Genomic DNA, 12384 nt, shown 5'->3' with positions numbered 1-12384 from the left:
CGGAGAAAAACGTCTGGAAGAAACACTGCTCGCTGATCAGAACAGCGTATTGTCTAATCAATCGAGCACTGCTATATACAGACGACGTGGATAGGTGTGTGTGTGTGGGGGGGGGGGGGGCTTTGCTACAGTTGGTAGATCGATTTAGCTGAAACAAATCTCATAATCAATAAACAGGCCATTTTTTTAGCGTGACTGCTAAATGAGAAGACACATCTAACCTTTGCACTTGAATGTGTCACGTGACAACAAGTTTACCTGTCTCCGAGGCCAAGCTGTGGCTCCAGCCTAACACAAGAATTCCACACGGTGTTGATTTCCACAAAGACCACATTGCCTTTTTTTTTAAACCTAACCAGGTGTGACAAAGCGCGCACACACACACACACACACACACACACACACACACACACACACACACACACGGCACCCTGGAGTTGAATGTAGGTCACCGAAGTAACCAATGGCCAGCCAGGATCAAACTGAAACTTGTGATTCCACGAAAGTCCCCAATGTGATAAGGGTGGTCGAGTTATTGATACACTGAGACAGTACCGCGCGGCGCTAAAGGTAAATGCATTTTTTTTTTCATATTTAAGGCTCTAAACACTACTGTTTGTGAAACTTTTAAAAACATGTTGTCATTAAATAGTCAACTTGGTGCGTTTGTAAGAAAGAAGAAAGGGAATACAACACCGGCATGTGGCCTAGCAAACGGATACTGCGGTAGTTTGTGGTCAGATTTTAAGTATTATGTAAGACTTTCTAACATGTACTTGTAGTCAAGTATGTTAGGGTTAGGGTGAGTGTTTGCATCAAATCCAAACCTTGAGAAACACTTGACTTGTAACAAACTAAACCTGCCCAACCTTCCTCTGTTAAAACAAAATGTATTTTTTAGTCGAGAATATATGTTCCTGTTGACTAATGAAGGGATTGAACAATCATAAAAATCAGGTAAAAGTAATTACATTTTAACAATAAGATTAGAAAAAAAACCTATCAAACTACAGATCAAGCAACATAAAACACCTATGTAAAGTCCTCAACAACGGTCAACATGGCATAGATAGACGACAGGTAATATCGTCATCACAGTCTATCTCTCTATGTTTTTCTACACACCTCTTTAACTCACACAAGCAAACACACAAACTCACGCACATTCATAGACATGGTGGTATACACACACGCTTACACAGTGGCGTGGCTAGGTCGTGTGTCACCCGGTGCGGCACCTCATGGTGTCACCCCCCCAGTAAAAATATAGTATATATATATATATATATATATATATATATATATATATATATATATATATATATATATATATATATATATATATATATATATATATATATATATATATAAGATCTACATAGGCCTATATATTTATATATATAGTTGCAATTGGTGTCACCCCTCCCAGTTTTCCTAATGGCGTCAATTTGTGCGCACATTAATTCATGTGGAAGAGGCATCGTTTTCATCCCAAATTATTAGATTTCGGTGTCACCCCTTCCCGGTCGTTGGTTGGCTTATCAGTTATACAAAATACTCAACAAAACAATTTCTCCTCTGTAAAGTTTGTAGTTGGTCTTACACTCTCCCGTCTCTCTCTCTCTCCCCCCCCCCCCTCGTCTCCCCACCCTCGGGTTATAGTTTTAAAGTATGCACAGTTAATAGTAAAGATATTTGTCTATAGTCAGTTATTACTATAGGTGAGTGGAGTCGCTAGGTCGTGTGTCACCCGGTACGGTACTACGTGGTGTCATCCCCCCCCCCCCCCACAAACAATATATATATATATATGTGTGTGTGTGTGTGTGTCGGGCTACATAGGCATAAAAGTATAATTTAAATATATGCCGCATAATTAATCATTATTACAACTGGCGATGCAATTTTTTGCCATGGTGTCACCCCACCCATAAATGTTGTCACCCGGTGCGTTTCTCACCCCCGCCCCATCCTCGCTACGCCTCTGATAAAGATGGATTAACTCTATTCATTAATTGAACTGGCAGCAACTTTCGCCATTGTGTCACCCCCCCCCCCCCCAATGGTGTAAACAGGTGTGGTGTACACCCCCCACTCACCGCCCCGCGACGCCTATGTACACATAAAAAGCACTTTACTCACACAAACGCATATAGCACGGGTACATAGCTTACGTTCAAACACAGGTACAAGTCTTACTTTAAACACGGGTACATGGCTTACTTTCAAACACGGGTACATAGCTTACTTCAAACAAAACAAAAGGGATTGGTATCTTAGGCAGTGATACTCAGGCCTATTTATCAGAACTGGCAATAATAAAGCAGGCATTGTTACACACATCGGGAATCTAGGCTTTCATGCGAAAGGAAGGAATAATATTAGGCGTAGGCAGTACAAACTTTCAATTTTTGTTTTGCAACCCCCCCCCCCCTCAAACTTTCATTTTGCACCCCCACCCCTTCAAACTTTCTATTTGCACCCCCCCCCCCCCCCCCTCCTCAAACTTTCGATTTGCGACTCTTAAAACACTATTTAATACTCGAATTAATCACTTAATTAAGTGGAATTATCATTTTTCTCCATATATTTTGCAATTTTTTGCCTTGGTGTCACCCCCCTAAATGGTGTCACCCGGTGCGGTCCGCACCCCCCCCCTCCCCCCCCCCGCCCCCCCCCCCCCCCCCCCCCCCGCCCTCGCTACGCCTCTGGGCGTAGGTTCGTGTTTTATTGTTGGTCTTTGTACAGAGGCGAGTCTCACAAGACTCATAGCAGTAACTGTCACAAGACAGCACTAACTGTCATAAAACATCACTAACTTCACAAGACAGCACTAGCTGTCATAAAACATCACTAGCTTCACAAGACAGCACTAGCTGTCATAAAACATCACTAACTTCACAAGAAAGCACTAGCTGTCATAAAACATCACTAACTTCACAAGACAGCACTAGCTGTCATAAAACATCACTAACTTCACAAGACAGCACTAGCTGTCATAAAACATCACTAACTTCACAAGACAGCACTAGCTGTCATAAAACATCACTAACTTCACAAGAAAGCACTAGCTGTCATAAAACATCACTAACTTCACAAGACAGCACTAGCTGTCATAAAACATCACTAACTTCACAAGACAGCACTAGCTGTCATAAAACATCACTAACTTCACAAGACAGCACTAGCTGTCATAAAACATTACTAACTTCACAAGACAGCACTTACTGTCACAAGACAACACTGTCACAAAACAGCACTAACTGTCAGACAGCACTATCACTAAACTAAACGTACTGTAACAAGACAGCACTAACTGTCACAAGACAGAACTAACTGTCACAAGACAGCACTAACTGTCACAAGACTGGACTTACTGTAACAAGACAGCTCTGTCTCCAGACAGCGTTGACTGTCAGAAAACAGTACTAAATGTAAAAATACAGAAGTCATAAGACATCGCAGTCACAAGACAGCTCCTACCAAAACAAGACAGCTATAACTGTCACAAGACAGCTATCACAACAAGACAGTTATCAATTCGTTGATGATGTTCATTTCAGACACAGTGACAACACACACACACGCACACTGAAAACATGCAAACACACATACACACACGTTTCTTATTTCCGGGACAATCAAAGTCTATACACTCGTCACATGAATGTCACCCTGTCGTATTCAATGTCCTTTCAGTTTAGAAATGTACCATACTGCATAGGCCTATCAGTTTAGAAATATATCATACTGTATTGGCCTATCAGTTTAGAAATGTACCTTACTGTATAGGCCTATCAGTTTAGATATGTATCATACTGTATAGGCCTATCAGTTTAGAAATGTATCATACCGTATAGGCCTATCAGTTTAGAAATGTATCATACTGTAAGGCCTATCAGTTTAGAAATGTATCATACTGTATAGGCCTATTAGTTTAGAAATGTATTATACTGTATAGGCCTATCCGTTTAGAAATGTATCATACTGTATAGGCCTATCCGTTTAGACATGTATCATACTGTATAAGCCTATCCGGTTAGAAATGTATTATACTGTATAGGCCTATATGTTTAGAAATGTATCATGCTGCATGGCCTATCAGTTTAAAATATATCATACTGTATAGGCCTATCGGTTTAGAAATGTATCATACTGTATAGGCCTATTAGTTTAAAATGTATTATGCTGTTAAGGCCTACACGCTACCTTTTAAGTTCCACCAACAACGATCCCTAATGTAGGGCATAGGTCAACAAAATCGAAAGTTGAAGCTTTTATTACCGTGCTCCACTTAGAAAGAGGTGTGATATGGCTAACAAAGCAACTACCAAAATTCCTCATGAAAATAAATATTTAACAGACGCGCACCTGTAGTTAAATATTAAATTAAGAAAGAAACAGAAGATTATTTTTTTTCATCCTCTTCAACTTTCCTCTACCAAGACCTACATAAAATTAATACTATAAAGACTAAAAATGTATAGAAAAAAAACATGAAGTATGTACTAGTAACAAGTTTTAGAGAGATTTAATGACGTCTTATATTAAACAAAGGAACGGAACAGGCTGTGTTCAGAGTTTCTTCCAGGCATCTCTTCGGGGGGGCGAAGCCCCCCCGAAAAATTTTTACCGCCCCCCCGAACGAAATGAAATTTATATCATTTATATAGAAAATATATACTTTTAACAGTGTCCGCCCCCCCGAAGAAAGTTTACCGCCCCCCCGAAAATTTCAAGTGCCCCCCCCGGAGAAAAAAGTCTGGAAGAAACACTGGCTGTGTTGTTTTAAATTCTGATCGCCAAAACTATATAAGCAGCAGATAGCTTTAAGTACTAGAACTCTCCACTAGACGTAAAACCCGCAAGGGTAAAGGTCAGGGAGAGGGGAAGGTTCACACGTCAAATTTGAAATCTTAACCTAACACTAAAGCGTGAATCAGTGCATTAAAAATTCTATAAATAACTCATGGATCACGTGACACAAGCATTGGGTATCTGTGATGACACGTTTATTGTTGAAACTCTTCTGTGTTGAAGAACATTTATTGTCTTGGTTTAAAACTATCTTTAATATAATTTTTTAATTGAATGTCACCATTGTGGTAGGGAGTGGTGAGACGTTTTAATATGTGGTGACAGGACGGACTGAGTGGTGACACATGGATTGTGACACGGTTGGAGGAAAGATGTCACCATTCAGAATGTGGTGATACAATTAGACAGTGGTGATACATTGACTGTGACATGTTGGAGAGGGGGGAGTGGCACTATTGAAAAAATGGTGATACAATTAGACAGTGGTGATACATTGACTGTGACATGTTGGGCGGGGGATGGCGCCATTGAAAAAGTGGTGACACATTACAGCGCTATGTAGCTATCTAATCTAAAACACAGTAGCTCTTGAAATGAGACCTACTATTGTTCTATTGGTGACTTGCTACTTTTCTTCTAGTGATTTACAACTGCTTTACTATTGACTTACTACTTCGCTACTGCTGATATCACGAGGGTAAAAAAACAGCTTGAAAGTTTTTAATGATGCATAAAAATGATGTGATAGATCTACATGCAATTAAAGTTTGTTATAAGACACTAGGTCTAAGGATCTTAAATGACATGATTGATGAGAGAGTGAACTGATACGTACGGTCTCTCACTGTTCAGATTTTTATAATTCTCTCCACTCTCCAGAGATATGTGTTCAGGTCGTATTGTCAGATACCCATGGACACTTTAACATAGAGATTGCACCGATTGTTATCGCCCTTGAGAGCAGATCTCAGTAAAACCGTTGCATTCGGTTAGGTTGAGAGGTATAAAAATGGTAAAAATTGATATGCCATTAACGTCAAGAGAAAGCCACATAATGAGGAACATAACTGTGTTATCTGGGCAGAGATAAGTGTCGACAGTGTGGTTAAATAGGCCAGATAGAATCGTGTCAAGTTATGAGGAATAGAAAAGATTTTTAACTGTTATATTTAGTCGATTCCAGTTTCTTTATAATTGTTTCAAGAGATCAGTTAGTCTAGTTAAGAAGTCCCTTAATGTGGTTCATACATATGCTAGCTAATAGGACGCTTAAAGTTTGTTCAACTCATACATATGCTAGCTAATAGGACGCTTAAAGTTTGTTCAACTCATACATATGCTAGCTAATAGGACGCTTAAAGTTTGTTCAACTCATACATATGTTAGCTAACAGGACGCTAAAAAGTGGTTCAACTCCTACATATGCTAGCTAATAGGACACTTAAAGTTTGTTCAACTCCTACATATACTAGCTAACAAGACGCTAAAAGGTGGTTCAACTCATACATATGCTAGCTAACAGGGTGCTAAAAGGTGGTTCAACTCATGCTAGCTAACAGGGTGCTAAAAGGTGGTTCAACTCATGCTAGCTAACATGACGCTAAAAGGTGGTTCAACTCCTACATATGCTAGCTAACAGGACGCTATATGGTGGTTTAACTCCTACATATGCTAGCTAACAGGACGCTAAAGAGTGGTTCAACTCCTACATATGCTAGCTAACAGGACGCTAAAAGGTGGTTCAACTCATACATATGCTAGCTAACAGGACGCTAAAAGGTGGTTCAACTCCTACATGTGCTAGCTAACACAATTAAGGCGTGGGTCTATCTCAACTTAACGACTGCCCATAAAATAAATCACCAGTAGTTTTTATTTTCATTTTTAAATATTTAAGTCCTCTTGCGGTTAGTAATTGTGTGCGAGGGTGGAGGGTGTGTATGTGTGTGTGTGGGGGGGTCCAGTTTATTAATGTTGTGGAGGAGTGGGGGAAGGTGGTTGCAGTTTAATGTTGCCCAAACTGGCAGCTGTCAAATAAAGTCTTTTAATGATTGTTGCAGCGAGTCACATGTTATTGCAGTCGATTTTTTTTAATTCAGGACACACGTCAATGGCATGTGTGTCAGTCTTTGTCGGGTGTGGTTTAAAATGCTAAATAGGAATTTGGTTTAAATTGCAAATTTGGTCTCACTGGAGTTGTAAACTGCGAAGGGCCAGGTAATGTTACAGTGGAGCAGTGATTGGTAACGTAACAGTTGATCAGTCAATAGCTAGTCAGGTAACGTTATAGTGGAGCAGTCAGCTGTGACTGGCCAAGTGTGTGTGTGGGGGGGGGGGGGGTCATGTTATTACATTAAAAGATATATATCTATATATGTTCCGTAATGAACAAAATATTCTAGCTCCAGTATCGATCCTTCTGCAGCCTGACAGAGTGTGAGAAATCAAACACGACTCCGTATTGAGATGGATTATGGTTTATTTACGTGTACTAATATGAATCGCCTATTGTACTTGACTACACACTACTTCTAGTGTTCTCAACTATCTCCTAACAATACTCGATCTCTACTCTAACTACAACTGCTTACTACACGCTCCAATGGTCAACTGCTAACGCTATATATCTCCCATCTGACACTTCAATGGTCAGCTGACCGTCTCACGTGACCGGTCAGTTCGTTCCAGTGCCAAATGCGCTAGCTATATAGTTTCTAGTAGAACAACTATGTCTTGATCCAGATATTTTGTCTTGATAAGCCTAACCCAGGGGTAAGCAACCTTTTGAGACGGATGAGCCAAAAGTTCCAATTTACAAAATTTCTCATTTTTTAAAGAGCCACTGAGAGCCACGGGGCTGGCCACAGTTGTGGAGTTGGGCCTTGTGCCCAAGCAGCTGTCAGCTGTCTGTATACGCTTTACAACACCGAGTTTTTTAAAAAATACTTTTATTTTTAATTTTAAAACAAATACAGTAACATCCCCCACCGTTTTGGTCGGTATTTACAAGGTAGTTACATTGATGTACAGTAAATGAATAGCTAATTTAGTGAGTAAGTATATAAAATACATTGGGTTTAAGGCATTTTGGTTCAACAAATGGACAGAGGCTGGTTTGGGACATTTTTGCCATTACATGTGGGTCAAGGTTTCATTACATTTTGTAAAATGCTTTTTTTTCCGCCTTAGACATGCTTTACTACACCGATTATTAGTGTTTTAATCCTGTTTCAAGTTTTTTTTTTTAAATAGTATGTATTTTGATGAGTTATGAAAACGAAATAATTTAATTATTATGGAACTGGCGAGCCGCATCCTGGCATCAAAAGAGCCACATGCTCTCACCTATAACCCTATCTATTTTGTATCCCTGAGACCAGTGTTTCTTCCAGACTTTTTTCTCGAGGGGGGGGGGGGGGGCACTTGAAATTATTATTTTTGGGCGGTAGACTTTCTTCGGGGGGGGGGGGGGCGGGGCGGACACTGTTAAAAGTATATATTTTCTATATAAATTTCATTTCGTTCGGGGGGGGCGGTAGAAATTTTTCGGAGGGGCTTTGCCCCCCCCCCCCCCCCAAGAGATGCCTGGAAGAAACTCTGCCTGAGACTGTCATGTTTCATGATTACTTACTGTTTTAAGATGTGTGTTTCTTAATTAAACTTAAATAAAGTAAAAACCTTGAAATTATTTTCTTTTATTTCTGTAGAGAAACACGATGTGGAACCACAAGCTCCGTGTGTGTGTGGCCCTGTTTTGGCTGACCTGCTTCACCGCTCACACGTCCGCAAATTTCAACACAGTCCTGGGGTCTGTGACAAAGTCCTGCAGCTACACAGTTGACCAGTGTGTTGTTCTGGCTAACGTCACGCGACCGACCACCGACGCCACGTGGTGCCAGCTTTTCGCCATCACCAAAGACGGTGTGACGTCATACCAGTGCCTGGTCCGGTTCGGGTTTTGCACGGACGAAGAAATGGTGGCTCTGAAGAATGCCGCCTGCAACCAGACGTCTGCTGTCCAGATCAAGTCCAGCGATCTGAAAAAACGTGTTACCGGTGCAATCAAATCAACCACAACATCCTGCCAACAAAAAATCGTTTCGTGTGTGATGTTATCGAGCGTGGCTACTGTACTGAAACAACAAGAGCAGTTCTGTAAACTGATGAACCTGGGCATCAGTGGTAAAGTTACGACAACTTGCCTGAAGCCAGATTGCACCATCACAGAAATCTCTAGCCTGACAGCAGCTGCCTGCAATAACGAGTCGTCTCAGTCCAAACCATTGTCTAAAGCTATAGTTGAATCAACACAGGCCTGTCAGGACGGAATTGAGGTTTGCACATATTCGTCATTAGCTGCCTTTGCTTTAATTAGAAGTGAGCAGTATTGTAATGTGATGAACCTTAAAGAAACACAAACAACCTACCAATGTTTGAAGGATCGTGGGTGCACAGACAGTGAGTTCAACAATATAAAAACGGCAGCCTGCAACAACTCCTTCACGGGAGGAGTCTCCAGAGCTTGCGACTACACGGTTAACCTGTGCCTTCAGTTGTCTGGGATCCAGTCCATCCCTAGCCTGGAGATGTTGTGCCAGGTCCTGGACATGTCTAAAGACGGCGTCACGGCGCACCAGTGCCTGGTCCAGCTGGGGTTCTGTACCCACGAGGAGTACGTCGCCCTCAAGAACCGGGCGTGCAGCCAGAACTCAGCGCCCCAGCAGCCGTCAACTGCACTAAAGCTGTCTGTGTATCGGACACTGGCAACGACAAGCGACACATGCCAACAACATGTACTGACCTGTGTCTTTCAATCGAGCATCGCTACGGTTTTTAAGCAGCAGGAACAATTTTGTAAGATGATGAACATGGACATCAACGGGCAGACGTCCGCTAAATGTTTGGCTCAAGGCTGTGGAAATACTGAAATATCCAGCCTCAACACCACTGCCTGCTCGACACCACAGTTTCGTCCTTTATCTGACGCCTTGTTTGCTCTCTCACAAAATTGTCATGCAGCTATAGAGACATGCACCTACTCCACCTACTATGCTTTTGCCCTAATTCGAAGTGAGCAGTATTGCAGCGTCATGCATTATCAAGATGTAACAAATACCTCCGCTTGTTTAACTCGCGCAGGCTGCACAGCTGTAGAGTTCCAAACCCTGGAAACGTATGCCTGCACTGGCTCAAGGTTTGCCAACACGTCTAAAGCTTGCATGTACACGATTGACAGCTGCATACAACTGTCCGGCGTCCAGTCCATCGACTCAGATCGAGAGTGGTGCGCGATGTTCGACATGTCCAAGGATGGAGTCACAGCCTACCAGTGTTTGGTCAAGTTCGGTCTGTGTACCGACGAGGAATTTGTAGCTCTTAAGGCTGGCGCGTGCAATCAAAAAATTCCCGCACAGCTGATGTCGAGTGCGCTGAAAAATTCAGTGTACACCTCCATCAACTCGGCCAATGACTCGTGCGTTCAGCGCGTGATCTGGTGCATCTTCGGCTCCAGTATAGCCACGATCTTGAAGCAGCAGGAGCAGTACTGCAAGCTGATGAACCTGGGCGTCCGCGCCTCCAGCACATTCGTCTGTCTGAGTCAAGGATGCTCCAGCACGGAGATGTCAGCCATCAACACTACAGCCTGCTCCACCACCCAGTCCCGGCCATTGTCTAACGCCATCGTGTCTACATCACAGGCTTGCCAGTTAGGAATTGAGAACTGCGCCTATTCCACATACATGGCGTTTGCTCTTATCAGAAGCGAACAGTACTGCAATGTAATGCATTTTAAAGATAAAATAACAACTCAACAATGCTTGACTGAGCAAGGATGTACAGAAAATGAATTCAAACAGTTAGAATCGGCGGCCTGCATTGGGTCGTACATTTCTAAAGCGTGCATGTACACGGTGGAGGCCTGCCTAGACCTGGTGGGACTGGAGAGCGTGAGTAGTGACGCGGAATGGTGCAGTCTTCTGGCCATGATTAAAGACGGCGTCTCGGCCTACCAATGTCTGGTCAGGTTCGGCCTCTGTACGGGCGAGGAGTTCATCCAACTGAGGAACGAGAAATGTCGCCAGAACTACGCACCTCTCATCGTGTCTACAGAACTGAAGAAATCCGTCTACAAGACAGTCACATCGACGTCTGAAAACTGCCAACGACAGATTATTACGTGTGTTTTTAGATCCAGTGTGGCGACAGTTTTAAAACAACAGGAACAGTACTGTAAGCTGTTGAACCTCGGCGCAGGCGGCAGCACAACTTCTGAATGTCTGAGCAACATGTGCTCCAAGCCAGAGATCGACCAACTCAACAGGTCAGCATGCGCCTCGCCGCAGTCCATGCCTTTCTCTAACACAATATTCAGCACCTCAAAGAAGTGCCAAGACGCGATGGAGTTCTGTACGTACTCGACATACTTTGCATTTGCTTTAATCCGCAGTGAGAAATATTGTGAAGTCATCAACTACAAAGACCAGGTTCCCGCATACGTTTGCTTGATAGAACATGGCTGCACCTTCGCGGATATGGCCAGCCTCAACTCCTCGGCATGCGCGGGCTCACAAGTAGCAGCCGTCTCTAAGCCCTGCAGCTACACCATCAGGGAGTGCATCACCCTGTCGGGCGTCCAACTGGAGAACACAAACATCGGCTGGTGCAAGCTACTCACCATGTCAAAGGATGACGTCACGGCCTACCAATGCCTGGTCAAGTTTGGGCTCTGCACGGACGAAGAGTTCACGGCCATGAAGAATGAAGCCTGCGGTCCGGAGGCTTCCGACCGGCTGACCTCAAGCCCCGTGAAGACGTCTGTGTACAACGCCATCAGCCAGAGCAATGACAGCTGCCAGCAACAGATCCTGACCTGCGTGTTCTACTCCCCCGTGGCCACGGTGCTCAAGCAACAAGAACAATACTGCAAGCTTTTGAACCTCGGACCTGGCGGGGCAACAACACGGACATGTCTACAGTACGCTTGCACGAGCGACGAGATCGATCGGATAAAAAACGCGTCATGCATCAGTGAACAGCCGGCTACGTTCTCCGATGCCATCGTCTCCAGCACCATGACCTGCCAGGTGGCCATGGAACAATGCACCTACTCCACCTACTACCCTTTTGCTTTGATCCGCAGTGAGAAGTACTGTGACGTCATGAACTTTAAAGACCAGGTCACGGCCCAAGTCTGCCTAACATCCGGTGGATGTACGGACGCGGAATACAAAACTTTGAAAACTGCCGCCTGCTGTGGCACTCGAGTATTTGCCACACTTCTCCTTTTAACTCTAACATTGGCACAGGTGTTTGTTTAAACCGGTTTTAAATTAATTTTGCAATATTTTTTTTATATTTTAACAGTGTGTATGTAATATAAACGTTATCTTAACAATATAATATACTTTAACATAGTGTTTTCAGATGGCTGGTTTATATGTCCAGAAAAAAGGCTAAAGACCAAAAGCAAAAGAAAAAGGTCCAGGAAAAGAGTTTAACAAATATTAAGTTTTGTAATTTTATTACCTACTAACAAAAAAATTTCAAAATTAAAAACATATTTAC

General features: G+C 42.8%; 1 protein-coding gene across 1 annotated transcript; it reads left to right on the top strand.

Moving 5' to 3' along the window:
- Nucleotides 1-431: 431 nt before the first annotated feature.
- On the top strand, nt 432-12384 carry LOC131937168 (uncharacterized). The gene is made up of 2 exons (XM_059294376.1): nt 432-570; nt 8526-12384. Exon 2 carries the CDS (start codon nt 8535-8537, stop codon nt 12135-12137), a length of 3603 nt encoding a protein of 1200 aa, XP_059150359.1. The 5' UTR covers nt 432-570; nt 8526-8534; the 3' UTR covers nt 12138-12384.

The sequence above is a fragment of the Physella acuta genome, unplaced genomic scaffold (genome assembly GCF_028476545.2).
Source record: "Physella acuta isolate Inbredline_101_S28 unplaced genomic scaffold, ASM2847654v3 ptg000201l, whole genome shotgun sequence".
Taxonomy (NCBI): domain Eukaryota; kingdom Metazoa; phylum Mollusca; class Gastropoda; family Physidae; genus Physella; species Physella acuta.
Note: the sequence above shows the minus strand (reverse complement) of the source record. Positions and strands in the feature narration are given on the sequence as shown.